This window comes from Myotis lucifugus, unplaced genomic scaffold (assembly GCF_000147115.1).
Source record: "Myotis lucifugus unplaced genomic scaffold, Myoluc2.0 scaffold_268, whole genome shotgun sequence".
NCBI lineage: Eukaryota > Metazoa > Chordata > Mammalia > Chiroptera > Vespertilionidae > Myotis > Myotis lucifugus.
This window is the reverse complement of record NW_005871316.1, coordinates 1,130,521-1,145,527: the sequence shown is the minus strand read 5'-3', so window position 1 is coordinate 1,145,527 and position 15,007 is coordinate 1,130,521. Positions and strand designations below refer to the sequence as shown.

The 15,007-nt window shown below is 39.2% G+C and overlaps 1 protein-coding gene across 14 annotated transcripts in view; it reads left to right on the top strand.

Moving 5' to 3' along the window:
* The window catches only part of MIA2 (melanoma inhibitory activity 2), a 127,288-nt gene extending 116,515 nt beyond the window's left edge, over positions 1-10,773 (top strand). For all 14 annotated transcript variants that reach the window (XM_014464787.2, XM_014464796.2, XM_014464794.2 and 11 more), the window contains 4 exons: positions 102-224; positions 8,070-8,128; positions 8,787-9,006; positions 10,057-10,773. In XM_014464787.2, the coding sequence (XP_014320273.1) occupies positions 102-224; positions 8,070-8,128; positions 8,787-9,006; positions 10,057-10,205 (551 nt within the window). In that variant the 3' untranslated portion in view covers positions 10,206-10,773. The remainder of the gene's footprint in view (positions 1-101; positions 225-8,069; positions 8,129-8,786; positions 9,007-10,056) is intronic.
* Positions 10,774-15,007: the final 4,234 nt, after the last annotated feature.

Here is a 15,007-nt window from a genome sequence, read left to right as displayed (position 1 = left end):
TTTTAGGAAGCAAGAGAAGTCTCTACGTTCAATATATTAAACTTAAGTAAACTTGATTTATTTTTTTTTCTAAAGAGAATGTTTTAAAACTTGTTTTGTAGGCCAACCTTATTCTGATCCAGCTCTTCCTCCACAAAGGCAAGACAGATTTTATTCTAATACTGGTAGACTCTCTGGACCCGCAGAACTCAGAAGTTTTAATATGCCATCACTGGATAAAGCAGGTAAGAAATACTTGTGTGTATGTATTAAAAATACTTTTTAATAATGGTGGCAAATTAAATAACTAGAAGCTGAATAAAGGACCATATAATTCCTATCTGTGGTAGCCTTAAGGCCAAAATCTCTTTCTTGTTTTTATGTTTCTTGTTACTTTGTACACATCTGTAGCATCTACATATATTTGGTGATTGGTTTGAGCACCATAGGTTTACTCTGTGAACCTATGAAGGAAAATTTTACTCTGTTTCATGATTTTCTAATTTTTTCAGTACACTTACATATATCCTGTTTAGTAATCAGGGAAATTAGGCTTATGTGAATGGATATGTGAAAATACACCAGAAAAATAATTTGAGTATATGCTCTGTTGCTGGTCTAATCAATTATCTTATTTAAACATTTTGTACTTAGATTTAACTAACATTTAATGAGGAACTTATTATTTTTCAGGCATTCTTTTCCTTAAACCACCTCAAAGCAACCCACTGGAGTTAGGAAATATATATATTACATATATATCCAAGGTATCCATCAGAAGTATATAACATTAAGAATATAAAAAGATTAAAACATCAGTAGAAAGTTAATATAAATATATTGGTAAATGTTTTCTCAGGAAAGGGTATATGTTTGGGGGGAAGGCATTATTTTTTTTGAAGTGTTTATTATTTTAGAAAAGTTTTTTTGAATAATAAGCAAAGAAGTAGACCTGTGGCCTGGATTTCTATTATCTATAATAATAAAAGCATAATATGCTAATTAGACCGGATGTCTTTCCGGACAAACTTCCAGACGAAGCCAGGGCTGCAAGGAAAGCCCGGGTCCTGGGTGCCTGTCGGTGGCCGGAGGGAAACCTGGGTCCCGGGTGCCTGCTGGCAGCCAGAGGGAAGTCCGGATCCTGGGTGCCAGAGGGAAGTCAGTGCCGGCAGCCCGGGGAAGGAAGGCCTACCCTTGCACGAATTTCATGCATCAGGCCTCTAGTTAGTTATAATTAAATGAATTATTTTTGTTAGGTTTTTGAAATTGTTTTCCCCCATTAATTCAAGCTTAATAGAATGAAAATCCTATATAATAAAAGCCTAGTATGCTAAGTGTCTGGTCGTCCGTTCAACCAATCAAAGTGTAATATGCTAATGATATACTAAGGCCCCTCAACTGCTCGCTATGACGTACACTGACCACCAGGGGGCAGACAGTCGACCGGTCGACCAGTCGCTATGACATGCACTGAGCACCAGTGGGCAGATGCTCTGACTGGTAGGTTAGCTTGCTGCTGGGGTCCAGCCGATCGGGACTGAGCTAGATGGGCTGGACATACCCTGGAGCCCTCCTGTGGTCCCTCCCCGGCCCCAATTGTGCACCGGTGGGTGCCTCGGCCTGGCCTGCGCCCTCTCGCAAACTGGGACCCCTCAGGGGATGTCAGAGAGCCGGTTTCGGCCCGATCCCGCAGGCCAGGCCGAGGGACCCCACTGGTGCACGAATTCGTGCACCGGGCCTCTAGTATATGTATAATTAAAGTAGTGCTATTTAAAAATTTTTACATGTTCATTTTTTGGGGTATTTGAACAATATTTGATTAAGCACATAATATTTATTTATTTATTATTTTTTTAAAATTAAATCTTTATTGTTCAGATTATTACAGTTGTTCCTCTTATTTTCCCCCATAGCTCCCCTCCACCCAGTTCCCACCCCACCTTCTGCCGTTACCCCTGCCACTGTCCTCATCCATAGGTGTATGATTTTTGTGTAGTCTCTTCCCGCACCTCCCACACCCCTTCTCCCCTGAGAATTGTCAGTCCACTCCCTTTCTATGTCCCTGATTCTATTATATTCACCAGTTTATTCTGTTCATCAAATTATTTATCTTCTTAAAGGATACCTTTCAGCATTTCATATAATCCTGGTTTGGTGGTGATGAACTCCTTTAGCTTTTTCTTATCTGTGAAGCTTTTTATCTGACCTTCAATTCTGAATGATAGCTTTGCTGGATAAAGTAATCTTGGTTGTAGGTTCTTGCTATTCATAATTTTGAATATTTCTTGCCACTCCCTTCTGGCCTGCATAGTTTCTGTTGAGAAATCAGCTGGCAGTCGTATGGGTACTCCCTTGTAGGTAACTAACTGTTTTTCTCTTGCTGCTTTTAAGATTCTCTCTTTGTCTTTTGCCCTTGGCATTTTAATTATGATGTGTCTTGGTGTGGTCCTCTTTGGATTCCTTTGGTTTGGGGTTCTCTGTGTTTACTGGACATGTAAGTCTATTTCTTTCACCCGGTAGGGGAAGTTTTCTGTCATTATTTCTTCAAATAGGTTTTCAATATCTTGCTCTCTCTCTTCTTCTGACACCCCTATAATTCGGATGTTGGTACGCTTGAAGTTGTCCCAGAGGTTCCTTACACTATCTTGATATTTTTGGATTCTTTTTTCTTTTTGTTTTTCCGGTTCGGCGTTTTTTGCTTCTTTGTATTCCAAATCTTTGACTTGATTCTTGGGATCCTCTAGTCTGCTGTTGGGTCACTGTATAATAATATTTTTTATTTCAGTCAGTGTATACTTAATTTCTAGTTGGTCCTTTTTCATATCCTCGAGGGTCTCACTAAATTTATCGGTGGTTTCTAGAAAATTCTTGAAAAACCTTATAAGTGTGGTTTTGAACTCTATATCCAGTAGTTTGCTTTCCTCCATTTTTGTCATTTGTGACCTGTTTCGTTGTCTCCGCATTTTTTATGCTTCCCTGTGTTGGTAGAGTGGCTTTCTGTGCTAGGTGTCCTATAGGGCCCAGTGGCTCAGCCTCCCCAATTACCTGAGGTGGACACTCTTGGTGCACCCCTTTGTGGGCTTTGTGCACAGTCTTGTTGTAGTTAAGCCTTGATTGTTGTAGGTATCCCTGGGAGGAATTGACCTCCAGGCCAATTGGCTGTGAGAATCAGCTGTGGTTATGGTGGGAGAACTTCTGTGCTGGAGACACTCTTCTGGGGCAAGACTTGCTTCAGTGGGGCTTTGGTGCTTGCTGAGTCTGCCCCCTGAGTGTGTCCCTTATGGATCTGAGGAGTTGTAATCTGTATGGTCCACTCTGACCACTGGGTATACTGGCTCTTGGATCTCTAAGGAGGTGCTAATTTAGCCTCTGCCTGAGGCAACCCAGCAGGAGCTATGGAGAGATCTGCAGATTCCTTTTCTTTGTTTGGAGTTTGGAGTTGCCTAGATGAGGCCCAGCTGTGAAGCAATGCAAGCAGCTGTGCGGCCTTGGGCCTTCTTTTTGGAAGTTCTGGGTCTCTCTGACCCAGCTGCAGTTTGTTAGGTAATTTTAGATCTCAAAGGGCCAGCCCATTCATATGCAAAAGCCTCTGCACACAGCTTGGGTGGGGCGGGGTCTTAGGAAATCAACAGGGTGGAGCAAACAGCTATGGCTGATCCTCAGCCCTGCCCTAAGAGGAGCCGGGTCTCACTGTTCCGAGGTAATCGCTGCAAGTGCCTCTGAGAGAAAGCCGCCCTTGAGTTCTGCCTGATGCCAGACAGTCCAGTTTCTCCCTGTATGAGTCTGGGTCCCCAGAGACTCGCCCGTAACAGTCAGGAGCTTGTGTCTCCCTCCCAATTGAAAAAGACAACCGTGTCCTCAGTTGCCAGCCCTTTCCGCATGCACCTCCGTACCTCTGCACTTTATTTCCACACCGCACCTCCTGTGAGTCTCAGTGTGCTTTTCTCTTTCCTTATAGTTGTAGAATTTCCACTCAGCCAGCCTTCCTGTGGTTCTGGATGATGTCCGTTTTGTCTTGTAGTTGTTTTTTTGAAGTTGTTGTGTGAGGCAGCAATTTCCGGTGTTTACCTATGCCGCCATCTTGGTTTTCTCCCCTAAGCAGATAATATTTAAATGCTTATTGTTTAGAAGGTGCTCTGCATGACATTGCAAATTATATATATAATAGAGAAATATGCTCATTAAGAGGACGTTGGGTGTGCAGCGTTGGGGGCAGGGCAGCAGGGGCCTCCGCGCACCTGTGCTGGGGGAGGGCCTGATCAGCAGTGGCCGCAGCTGCTTCAAGGGCCGGAGAGGGAGGCAGGGCCAGATCGGAGGGTGGGCAGCGCTGCCAGATTTTAAACCGTGGGCTGGGCTCCTAGTATAATTATAATAAGGTACAGTTTATTATAACTATATTAATAATTAAATAGGGAAGAAAGACATGTATCTCTAATACTGGTGAGAATAGTAAGTCTCATTAGAGAATATGCTGTGTTCATGCTCATCTAGTTGAAGGATCAAGGAAAAGTCCATGAAGGAGGTGCCATTTGAGCTGCTGTTGAGGGAATTTGAAAAATTAATTGGGAGGTGGGGGTCTGCACTAATAATAATGAACAGCATAGAAGCCAAACAAAAAGAGAAAAATAACAGCATGAGTCATTTGATTAATGGCTGTAAAACTGAGATATTAATCACTTGACAAGGCCTCATGAGGACTAAATGAGTTAATGTGTGTGGAAGTGTTTTGTGAGCAGAAAAGTTTTATATCAACGTAACATATTACCATTGCTTTGTCAGTATTTGGTATTTACACAAAGGAGAATGGTGAGAGACATGGTGGAAACACATTGACTAACGCTAGTGCTCAGTAAGCATTCATTGAATGAAAGTAAATTATCTCATTTAATTTTCACAATGAACCTATGAAGTTGACACTAGTGCCCTCACTTTGTAGGTAAAGAAACTGAGGCTCCAAAAGGTACAAAAGATCTCAGGATAGGAAGTTACTGAGGCAGGATTTAAACCCATGTCTGTCTGAGTTAAGCCATGGTCTTGATCCCTATACTTTATTGAAATGAGAGGGTAATTGACCCAGCCATTGATGCACTAAATGTATATAGAATGCTTACTGTATGGCAGGCATTGTGGAAGTTGCTCTATTTCAGGGGTGGGCAGGAGCTCAGCATTCCTTACACCTTGAGGTTTAGCAAAGGTATATAGCAGTTGCATGACAGTAACAAAAATAATGAGTACATAATGTTATGAGAGCATATGGAGACTCACCAAGATGAAGCGTTAGTATTTTGAGCATGGGACAGTCGAGACAATCTTGGAGGAAGTAAGCTAAGAACTAAAGGAGGAATTAGCTGGACCAAAAGCATGGTGATAATGATTTAGAAGAGAATAGCATCTTTAAAGATTTAGAAGTAAGAGTGCTAAGTAAGTTATGGCTGCAACATCGAGTGTGAGTCCAGGAATATTGAATCAAGTGGTGAAGAGGTCAGTAGTGCATAGGGTTTTCAGGGTCTTGCAAACCTGTTCAGAAATGTGGACCTTATTCACAGGATAAATACATTAAAGGATTTTAAACAGGGAAATAATATAATCAGACCTGCATTTTAGAGGAATTACTGTGATTGTATTATGGTGAATAGATTTGGAGGGAGTGATTAAGATTGGAGACAGGGTAACTTTTTAGGAGACTTATGATAGGAATCTACATGAGTGATGGTGGTGATTAGCAGAGGGGATAGATAAATGGGACTGAACAGAGAAAATAGAATTGGGAGGATTTAGGATTGAAGGCATGTGGGAGTGAAGAAGAAGGAATCTTGGCTGTGTCATCTGGGCCATTCATTGTTCTGAGACAAGGAACAAGGAACAGCAGGAAATTTGACATAAAGATTGTAAGCTACAGTTTGAAGTTACAAAATTAGTAGCACCTGTAATATATGTGCATGAATATTCAGATTGGCAGTTCAAGCTTTCAAGTCCTAAGGGAAGTAGCTAGATCGGAATTGCACATCTGGAAGTCAGCAGTAGTACACATCAAATTAAAGCTGTGGCAGTAGAGGGGGTTTCTCAAGGAGAGAATTTGGATAGGCCAGAGGTGGAACTCTGAGGAGATCACCATCTAAGGATGGTCCAAGGTAGTGATTCCACCAAAGAGACTGAAAAGCAGCAGCTAGAAAGAAGAGATGGATAGAAGGAAGGATGGTAACACAGAAATTAAAGACCGAGAGGATTTAAAGAGGGAGGAGTACCTGGCTGGTGTGGCTCACTGGTTGAGCATCGACCTATGAACCAGGAAGTACGGTTCCATTCCGGTCAGGGCACATGCCCAGGATTTGGGTTCAGTCCCCAGTAGGGGCTGTGCAGGAGGCAGCCAATCAAAGATTCTCATCATTGATGTTTCATTCTCCCCCTCTCCTTCCTCTCTGAAATCAATACAAAAATATTTTAAAAAATAAACAGGGAGGGAGTAGTCAACAAGGGTGAGAAATAACATAAGTACTAAAGGGTCTATTTTAATTTGCAAAAAAAGACTTTTTGATTTTGGGGAAAACAGTTTCAATAGAATAGTTGATGTTGCAAATTGATTCCAGTAAAATGAGAAAAAAAAAAGGGAGGAATTCTGAACAATATATATAGAACAATTCTTGATTGTTAAGGGGAGAGGTAGCTAGCTGTAGGGGAATTCTCTTTTTCTGTCTCACTTTAAAAACTATTTTTATTGATTACAGAGAGGAAGGGGAGAGAGAGAGAGAGAGAGAGAGAGAGAGAGAGAGAGAGAGAGAGAGAGAGAGAGAGAGAAGAGAGAGAAAGAGAAACATCAATGATGGGAGAGAATCATTGATTGGTGCCTCCTGCACACCCCCACTGGCGATCGAGCCCACAACCCGGGCATGTGCCCTGACTGTGAATCGAACCTTGACCTCTTGGTTCATAGGTTGATGCTCAACAACTGAGCCGTGCTGGCTGGACTGCAGTCTCATTTTTAGATAATAAGTGGGAAAGACTTGCAAAAAGGGAGGAGCAAGGCAACAGAGAGAGGAAAATCCCTGAGGAAGCTGGAGGGGAAGGATTCTGAGCACAGAATCAGGGTTATAGATTGTTTAGAAGGATCCTTTTCCATTATAATAGGAGGAAAGATCATAGGAATGTAGTTGCTTTTATATTTATATGTTTGATTACAAAAAGTTAAGGAAGTTTCTAAGTGACTGGTATAGTAGATTTGAGGAGAATGGAGGTTTGAAATTGCTGAAGGAGAAAACCGGCTTAGAAGACGCACAAAACTAGGCATAGGGCAGCTGGAAGTGTAGCTGGAGATCTATCAGCCTGGAGTGATGCCAGTGTACTCGGCTTTGGTTGATTTTACCCCCAGAAGTGCTAAGTAACTCAGGTGTAAGAAGAGTGGAATCAGAATTGGATTAATCTAGGCTGGAATGTTCTCAGAGACTAAGCAGTTCTTGATAACATAGTTCAGGAACACTTATTTAGAAACAGTGGCTCAATTCATGGGGAATTGAGCCTGCAGCAGAGGTACATGCCCTTCACTGGAATCGAACCCGGGACCCCTCAGCCCACAGGCCGACGCTCTATCCACTGGGCCAAACTGGCCTGGGCACTAGTCTGTGCTTCTTGATGGAGGAATAAAGAAGGATGGATAAGAGGGAAGAAAAGAAGGAGCAAAGGAGAGAGAGAGGTAAGAAAGGAAGTAAGGCTGGAGAAAAGGAAGGAAGGAAGGAAGGAAGGAAGGAAGGAAGGAAGGAAGGAAGGAAGGAAGGAAGGAAGGAAGGAAGGAAGGAAGGAAAGAAAGAAAGAATGTAGGGATAGGAAGGCTACTTCCTAGAAGTCTCCTCATGATGCTACTTGTGGCAGGATTGCCTCGGGACAAGCTGCCGTGTGCCTTTGTAGAACGCCGAGTCTACCGAAATTTCCAGGGACCTCAAGCTGCTCTTGTGGCCCTGATACAGGGTGCTGGTGTCAAGCTGGTTTATGTGCTGACAAGGGGAGTGGGAAAGTGTCAACATCCTTTGTGATCTGGAGCTATTCTAGGAATGGGGTGATAAGTCATGTATTTTTCATAGTTTAACTTTTATGTCTAGATGGGCCAAAGTCTTCAGAAATGGAATCCAGTGGAAATGATAGCAAAGACGATCTTGGTGTAAGTACTGAAAATGGAATTTTATTCATTATTTAAGAGCCTTCTAATCTCTTGGTTTACTAGAATAGAAATTTAGCTAGGAATCTATTTTTATATATAAAGCAGTTTCATTTATTTTGACAAATATGTGGACTTCCTACTTAGCATTATAGCTGTTTCTTTTCTGGAACGTACCTGATGGTGAGAAAATACAACTTACAGACGGTAACGTGTCTACAAACAAGAGGCTTGAGTTATTGTACTATAGTTAAACAAGAGTTTGGATTTTCCCTCTTGGACTTGTATTTAAATGTTTTAAAGTACACTTTTGTTGCTATGTTTACAATTTTGGTTTTGGCCACCTTATGTTGAAAATACAAATATAAGCATCTTTTTTCAGTAGGTACTTGATAAAAGAATGTATATTTTGTATTCTTGGTCTATTCTATTATGTCTTTAGTCAGACTATTACTTTGTTGGTTCTGTTGAGTTAATAAAATGTTTGGATGGCAAAAATCCATCAGATAAAAAACAGTCTTTTTTCTGGAGCTTTTTAAGACTTAATCATGAAGTACTTTCTGCCTAGGTGCTTCAGGCTTTCTAAGCCTAAGATTTTTAGGAAAATGGTTGTAAATTTTGCTCTTATTTTTAGTGACTGCCATATGTCAATTTGTTATAGAATTTAAATGTGCCTGATGCATCTCTCCCCACCAAAAGTGAAGCAGCTGGCCCTGGCTTTGCTCCTCCAGTCAGAGGCCCATTGTTTCCAATGGATGCAAGGGGCCCGTACCTGAGAAGAGGCCCTCCTTTTCCTCCACTTCCGGGAAGCATGTATGGCGCTTCCCATGATTATTTTCCTCCAGGAGACTTTCCCGGTCCACCACCACCTCCATTTGCAAGTATGCTTTTTTTTTTTTTTTAAATTAATGTGTGTTTTATAGAGTAAATAAGATATATTAAGTCTACTTCCTATACATGTAGTAATACAGTGGAGGAAAACCTTTCTCACATTCTGTGAGTATACCATTACTTTTCAGTATTGGGAAGGCAGCCAACCATCATAGACTGTAATGAGTTTCAGCTTGATTCATCTCAATACTGTGGAAGAATTTCTGTATTTCACTTGTCAAGAAAATCATTGGCTTTTTGCTTCAGTCTGATGTTAAGACTGAAATTATTTGTATCTTATTTGATAGAAACTGGTTACTATGCCAGTTAGTAAAAATAATTACATTTTATATTTTAGCATTAAAATTACTGGCTAACATTTTTAAAGTCACTTTTTAAAGTTCTCATTTAAAACTTAAAATGTGTTTGGACTAATTGTTGAATTTATTGAAATTCTTTCACAGCCTCACATCAGAAAAATGGAATAATTTATTGCTTTTGTATCTATACATTGCCATTTAGAACTGTAGTTTTCTATAGAATAAGCACATAATTACCAAACACTAGGCAGAAGCCTATTATTTCATGGTGTGATCATTGCCTTCCATCATTCCTCCTGTATGTTAAGGTGTGAATTAAAATTAACTTCTTTTGGGGAATTTTAAGACAGTCTCTGATATAGCTGTAAATGTTTTATGATAATATCAAGTTGGAACTGGGAATTACTACTCTGAATTTTCAGTCCAGTGAAAATTGTATTACATGGAAACTTTTTAAAAGTAAGTTTGTATAGTTTGAAGTAATTCTTTTTTAAAAGTGTTAAGATGTTAGATTTTCAATAAGACAAAATTTGGGTCTAAAATTTATGATATTCCCTTTAATCATGTGTAGTTGAAGAAAGTATGTTTTTTCTCAATGGTGTAAAAATTTGTTAGATCAAGTAATAATTCTGCTGTCAATTTTTGAATGTAAAGATTGGAAGTTATAAGCTAATGATTTATTAGGGCTTCAGTACAGGTGGTTAAAGTTAAAAAATGTCTTTTATTAATCTTTTTGAACAGTGAGAAATGTCTACTCACCGAGAGCTTTTCCTCATTATCTTCCCCCAAGAGCTGGATTTTTCCCTCCACCCCCTTCCTCACATCCTGAAAGTAGAAGTGAGGTCCCATCAGGGTTGAGTCCACCTTCAAATGAGCCTACTACTGAGTGAACATCCAGAACCACAAGAAACTTGACAATATTTTTGGTCTCTCTTCAAAAGCAATTATTTTTCTTTATTTTATTTTTTTAATTAAAACAATTGGGGTGACATAAGATTATATAGGTTTCAAGTGTACATTTCTATGATACATGACTATCAAAAGTAATTTTGATTTCTCTCATTTTCAGTTTAAGTAACAGCTGTTACTTAAGTGACTATACTTATGCTCAAATTGGAGCTTATGGAACTACATTCTCAGGATAGTATTTTGTAAATAAAGATGATTTAAATATGAATTTCATGAGTAAATTATTTCCATTTTATTTTATTCTACATAGTATAATTATTTTAATTTGGTTAACGAATCCACTATCACATAAACAATAATGGGAGTTTCCTTTATGTGATCTTGCAATTGGGGATGTTTTAAACCCCAAAGGCTGTGTCTTTATGCCAAGAATTGCATTTACTGTGGTTACAGACAAATGTGAAAGTAAGTTATACTTCATTAAATAAATTTTAATTGATTTAAAGACTTGTTTGACATTGATAATAAAGTCAGCTAGTTTTTTCATAACTATGATTACATTAGTTTTTTTCTTTCTCCCAGCAGCTTTGAGGCTCACAACTAATGCTTTATTATGGGTCTTTCCCATTCAGTTATCTTACCCAAAGTGTGCCCTATATCTCGCAAATAGATGTGAATGACCTGATGCAACAAATTAACCCTTTGAGTGCCAACCAATAGCCTAGGAACTATGCTAAAATTGCCAAGGCATTTTTGCTGATTTTACAGTAGTTTAGGAAAAAAATTATGAATTGCAATAAAGAGTGAACTACTAGCATCTAATAGTGACACTGCAGGAGGAGCGCAATCGCGCTCCCCAGCACTCTAGGGGTTAATATACTTTTAACAGTCAAAATTTATTATATTTTAAAGAAAACCAGGATATTGTCTACTAGTAAATTTCATTGGTTTCCTTATTTTATTTCTTCTCTTCATTTGTAAGATATTTACTGTTTTTAGTGGGGAATGTTGAGTTTACTATAGGATAACTATACTGAGGCAATGGTCATGTTGAGCTTTGGACTCAATTATCTTGAGAATGTTTCCCTAACTCAGGTTTGTATTCTATTAGTCTTCATGCACATTAATATGATTATGAAAGGCTAATAAATATCACAATACTCATGTTGAGAGGCTGGTTGTTTCTAGTTGTTTACTTGGATTTCTTTTGGTGCCAAAAGGCAGATTAAATATTCTTGAGCAAAGCAATGATGCATTTGTAATTGGAACACTTCATGCCAGCCCAGGTGTTCTTTGGATCAGTGTTCTTGTGAGGTAATTCACTCCCTCTCCATTCTCATCCTGCCTTAGAAAAAAGGGTAAAAAGAAAGGCTCCGTGTGAAATGCTTGAATAAAATATTAAGTAGAATGAGGACTGTAAAAGCATCATTACACTTTAAAAGCCGGATTTCAGAGGGTAATAAAGACTACTTTTAAAAATGGTAAAGTGAAAAGAAGAAGAGAAACAGAAGAGGAATGATGCAGACATTCCAGTCAAGTGAAATTTTTTGTTTGGTCTAGGATAGGGAAGACCTGTTTTGGCTTAAGTCAGAAGAGGAGAGAGGAGAAGGCAAATCAAACATCGTAGTGAGAGTGGTAATAAACTGAGGAAGCAAAGCATAGAGGAGTCAGGGAGAGCACTGGATGAAAGCATGGTGGAAGACAAGAAGACTTGATATGGGTTGAGTAGTTTAAAATACTTTGGGGTTCCAGAATAAATTTACATATTTAGCTTTAAAATATATTTTTATTAAAGTAATGTAACCAAATGGGAATATGGCAAATAATAGTAATTTAGGATGACTAGCAAGTTTGCCCCATTTATTCCTTATCCCCAGTTATATTTCCTGGTTAGTTTCTCTACTAACTCGTTTTCACTATCCTGGTTATTTTAGGATTTTAGAAGGTATGCTTATATCTGTAATCTCTGATTTATCAACTTGATTTATTAAATTTATCAGTTTGTGTATTAATTCCTTAAGATGAAAAATTGGGATTAAATACACTTATACTGTTTCCATCCCCATTTTTATTTCCTCTTCATGTTTGATATTTACCCAAATTAATGTTTTCTATTGTTACTTTTGTAATTTTAATATATCTAAACCTCAATTAGTACTCCTTTCCTTTATTCCACCTCTCTTCTTTCCCTACCTTGACCAAAATTCTAGTTTCTCCTAGCTATATATTTTCCTAGCTATATATTTTCCTAGCTATATATTAGCAACCTTCAAACAGCATAACCTCTCTTCTATACTTGGTCCATAGTTGATCTAAAATTTGAAAATCATTGAATAGCATTTGCATCATTATTGTTATTTAAATATTACTCCCTTTATTTAATCTTGCAATTGGGGATGTTTTAAACTCCAAAGTCTGTGTCTTTATGCCAAGAACTGTATTTACTATGGTTATAGGAAAATGTGAAAGTACTTAATTAAATTATACTCAATTAAATATATTTAATCAGACCAAATAATATATTCTCGTTTATACCTTTTTCTATGTAAGAAAGACCAAATCATATATTCTATTTCATACCTTTTTCTACGTAAGAAAGACAGTTTTCCTGTTAGATCTCTTTCTTTTTTTTTTTTTTTTTTTTAAATATATTTTATTGATTTTTTACAGAGAGGAAGGGAGAGAGATAGAGAGTTAGAAACATCGATGAGAGAGAAACATCGACCAGCTGCCTCCTGCACATCTCCCACTGGGGATGTGCCCGCAACCCAGGTACATGCCCTTGACCGGAATCGAACCTGGGACCTTTCAGTCCGCAGGCCGACGCTCTATCCACTGAGCCAAACCGGTTTCGGCTAGATCTCTTTCTTGAGTGAGGATTTAGACTGGGAATCTTTGTGTTTGGGTAGGTGGGGGGCAGGGGTGGAGACAGGGGATCTATAACTGACTGGCTTGGCCTTAGGATGGCCCATAGGGAGCTGGTTGACTGATTATAAGCCTTCCAGATACCAGAATGAGAAGGGCTTCATCTAGGACACTATTCACACTGGAAGCTTTTGCTTTTTCCAAACAGTTTGATTTCTTTAGGGAATATCTATTCAATATTTTAGCTGGAGGCAAATCTTGGCTCTGCCTTGTGCTTGGGGCTGTGGCAGAAGGAATGGTGGTAGCAAGTGTTAGTTATTCTGTATGTAGAGCTTCAAGTAAGCTCTCTGTTTTTACCTCTTACACCAGTCCCGCACACAGTATACCAGCTGGCTCTGAGCCCAGCTTCAGGTTCCATCAGGCAGATAGACTCCCAGCCCCTGATAACAAGTTCTAGGCAGCAGCTTTCACTATTTTATCCTTCAACCAAATCTCATCTGTTTCTTTTAAAAATATATATATATATTTTATTGATTTCAGAGCGGAAGAGAGAGAAAGAAACATCAATGATGAGAGAGAATCATTGATTAGCTGCCATTGGGGATCGGGCCTCCAACCCGGGCATGTGCCCTGACCAAGAATTGAACCAGCGACCTCTTGGTTCCTGGGTCAATGCTCAACCACTGAGCCATGCCACCCAGGCCCATCTGTTCCTTATGTCTTTTATGAAATTTTGAAACCTTATTTGTTGGTGACCTCATTTATTCTTTTCAGTGTTACAGGGCTTATTTCTCTGGGCTGTTTGTGTTTATTTCAACTGGTCCTTGAAGGGCAGGTGGTAAATGCATGTGTTTATTCTGCCATCTTGAAGCTTGTGTTCTGTTTTTGCTGCTGTTACTACCATCTGAAGGGATAGCTAAAGGGATATGTCAAAGTTCAGGATATTGAACTGAGCATTATTTTGGGCTGATATGCAACAGGCTTGGACATTTCAAGAAAGAATACTTCTTGGTCCTGGTGGTACAGTTTTCCCTCCACTTTGATCTGATCATTTTTAAGTAGAAAAGTAATACACAATCCTATAAGAAAAATTAGAATATGGTCAAAAGCAGAAGAAAACATAATCATCCAGAGTCATCAAAAAAGCACTTTTTGCATTTTATGGTGTACTTCCTTCAAGCCTCTTATTCTTCAACTATCTTTTGTATTGTAATTATGTGTCTATAATTTCATATTTTTAAACTTAACCTAATATAATTTTTATGCAGTCTTTGTAAACTTAAATTTTTATTTTTAGACATTACTTATTTCAAACACTTAAAATTTTCACTTTAAGTGCAAAATAGCTGATTAAAAGCAAAACATATCATACTGACCCTTTGTTTCATACACTGAGGTCAGCCATTGGTATTTGCTTTTAGGCAATTAGGTAAAAATAAAAAACAAACTTAAACTGTTATTTCTCTTTAAAAGAAGAGTTGAGGTATTCTATTTAACAGATAAATGTGCAATCTCCATCCAAAAATAGTTTATTAACAGCCTTGCTACATGCTGTTCCAACCCCTTCCATCTAAAGCAGATCTTTGTTTGAGCATCTATACTAATAAAAGCCTAGGTGACTGTCAAGCCCTCACATCATCAAAAGATGGCCGCCCCATGTCACAAGATGACCACCCCATGTTGTCACAAGATGGCTGTCCCACGTCATCACAAGATGGCCGCCACAAGATGGCTGGCAGGGCAGGGCAGTTGGGGGCGATCGGGTCGGCAGGGGAGCGGTTAGGGGGCAGGCGAGCAGTTAAGGGCAATCAGGCAGGCAGGCGAGCAGTTAGGAGCCAGCAGTCCCAGATTGTGAGAGGGATGTCCGAAACTGGCATTCGGACATTCCCCAAGGGGTCCCAGATTGGAGAGGGTGCAG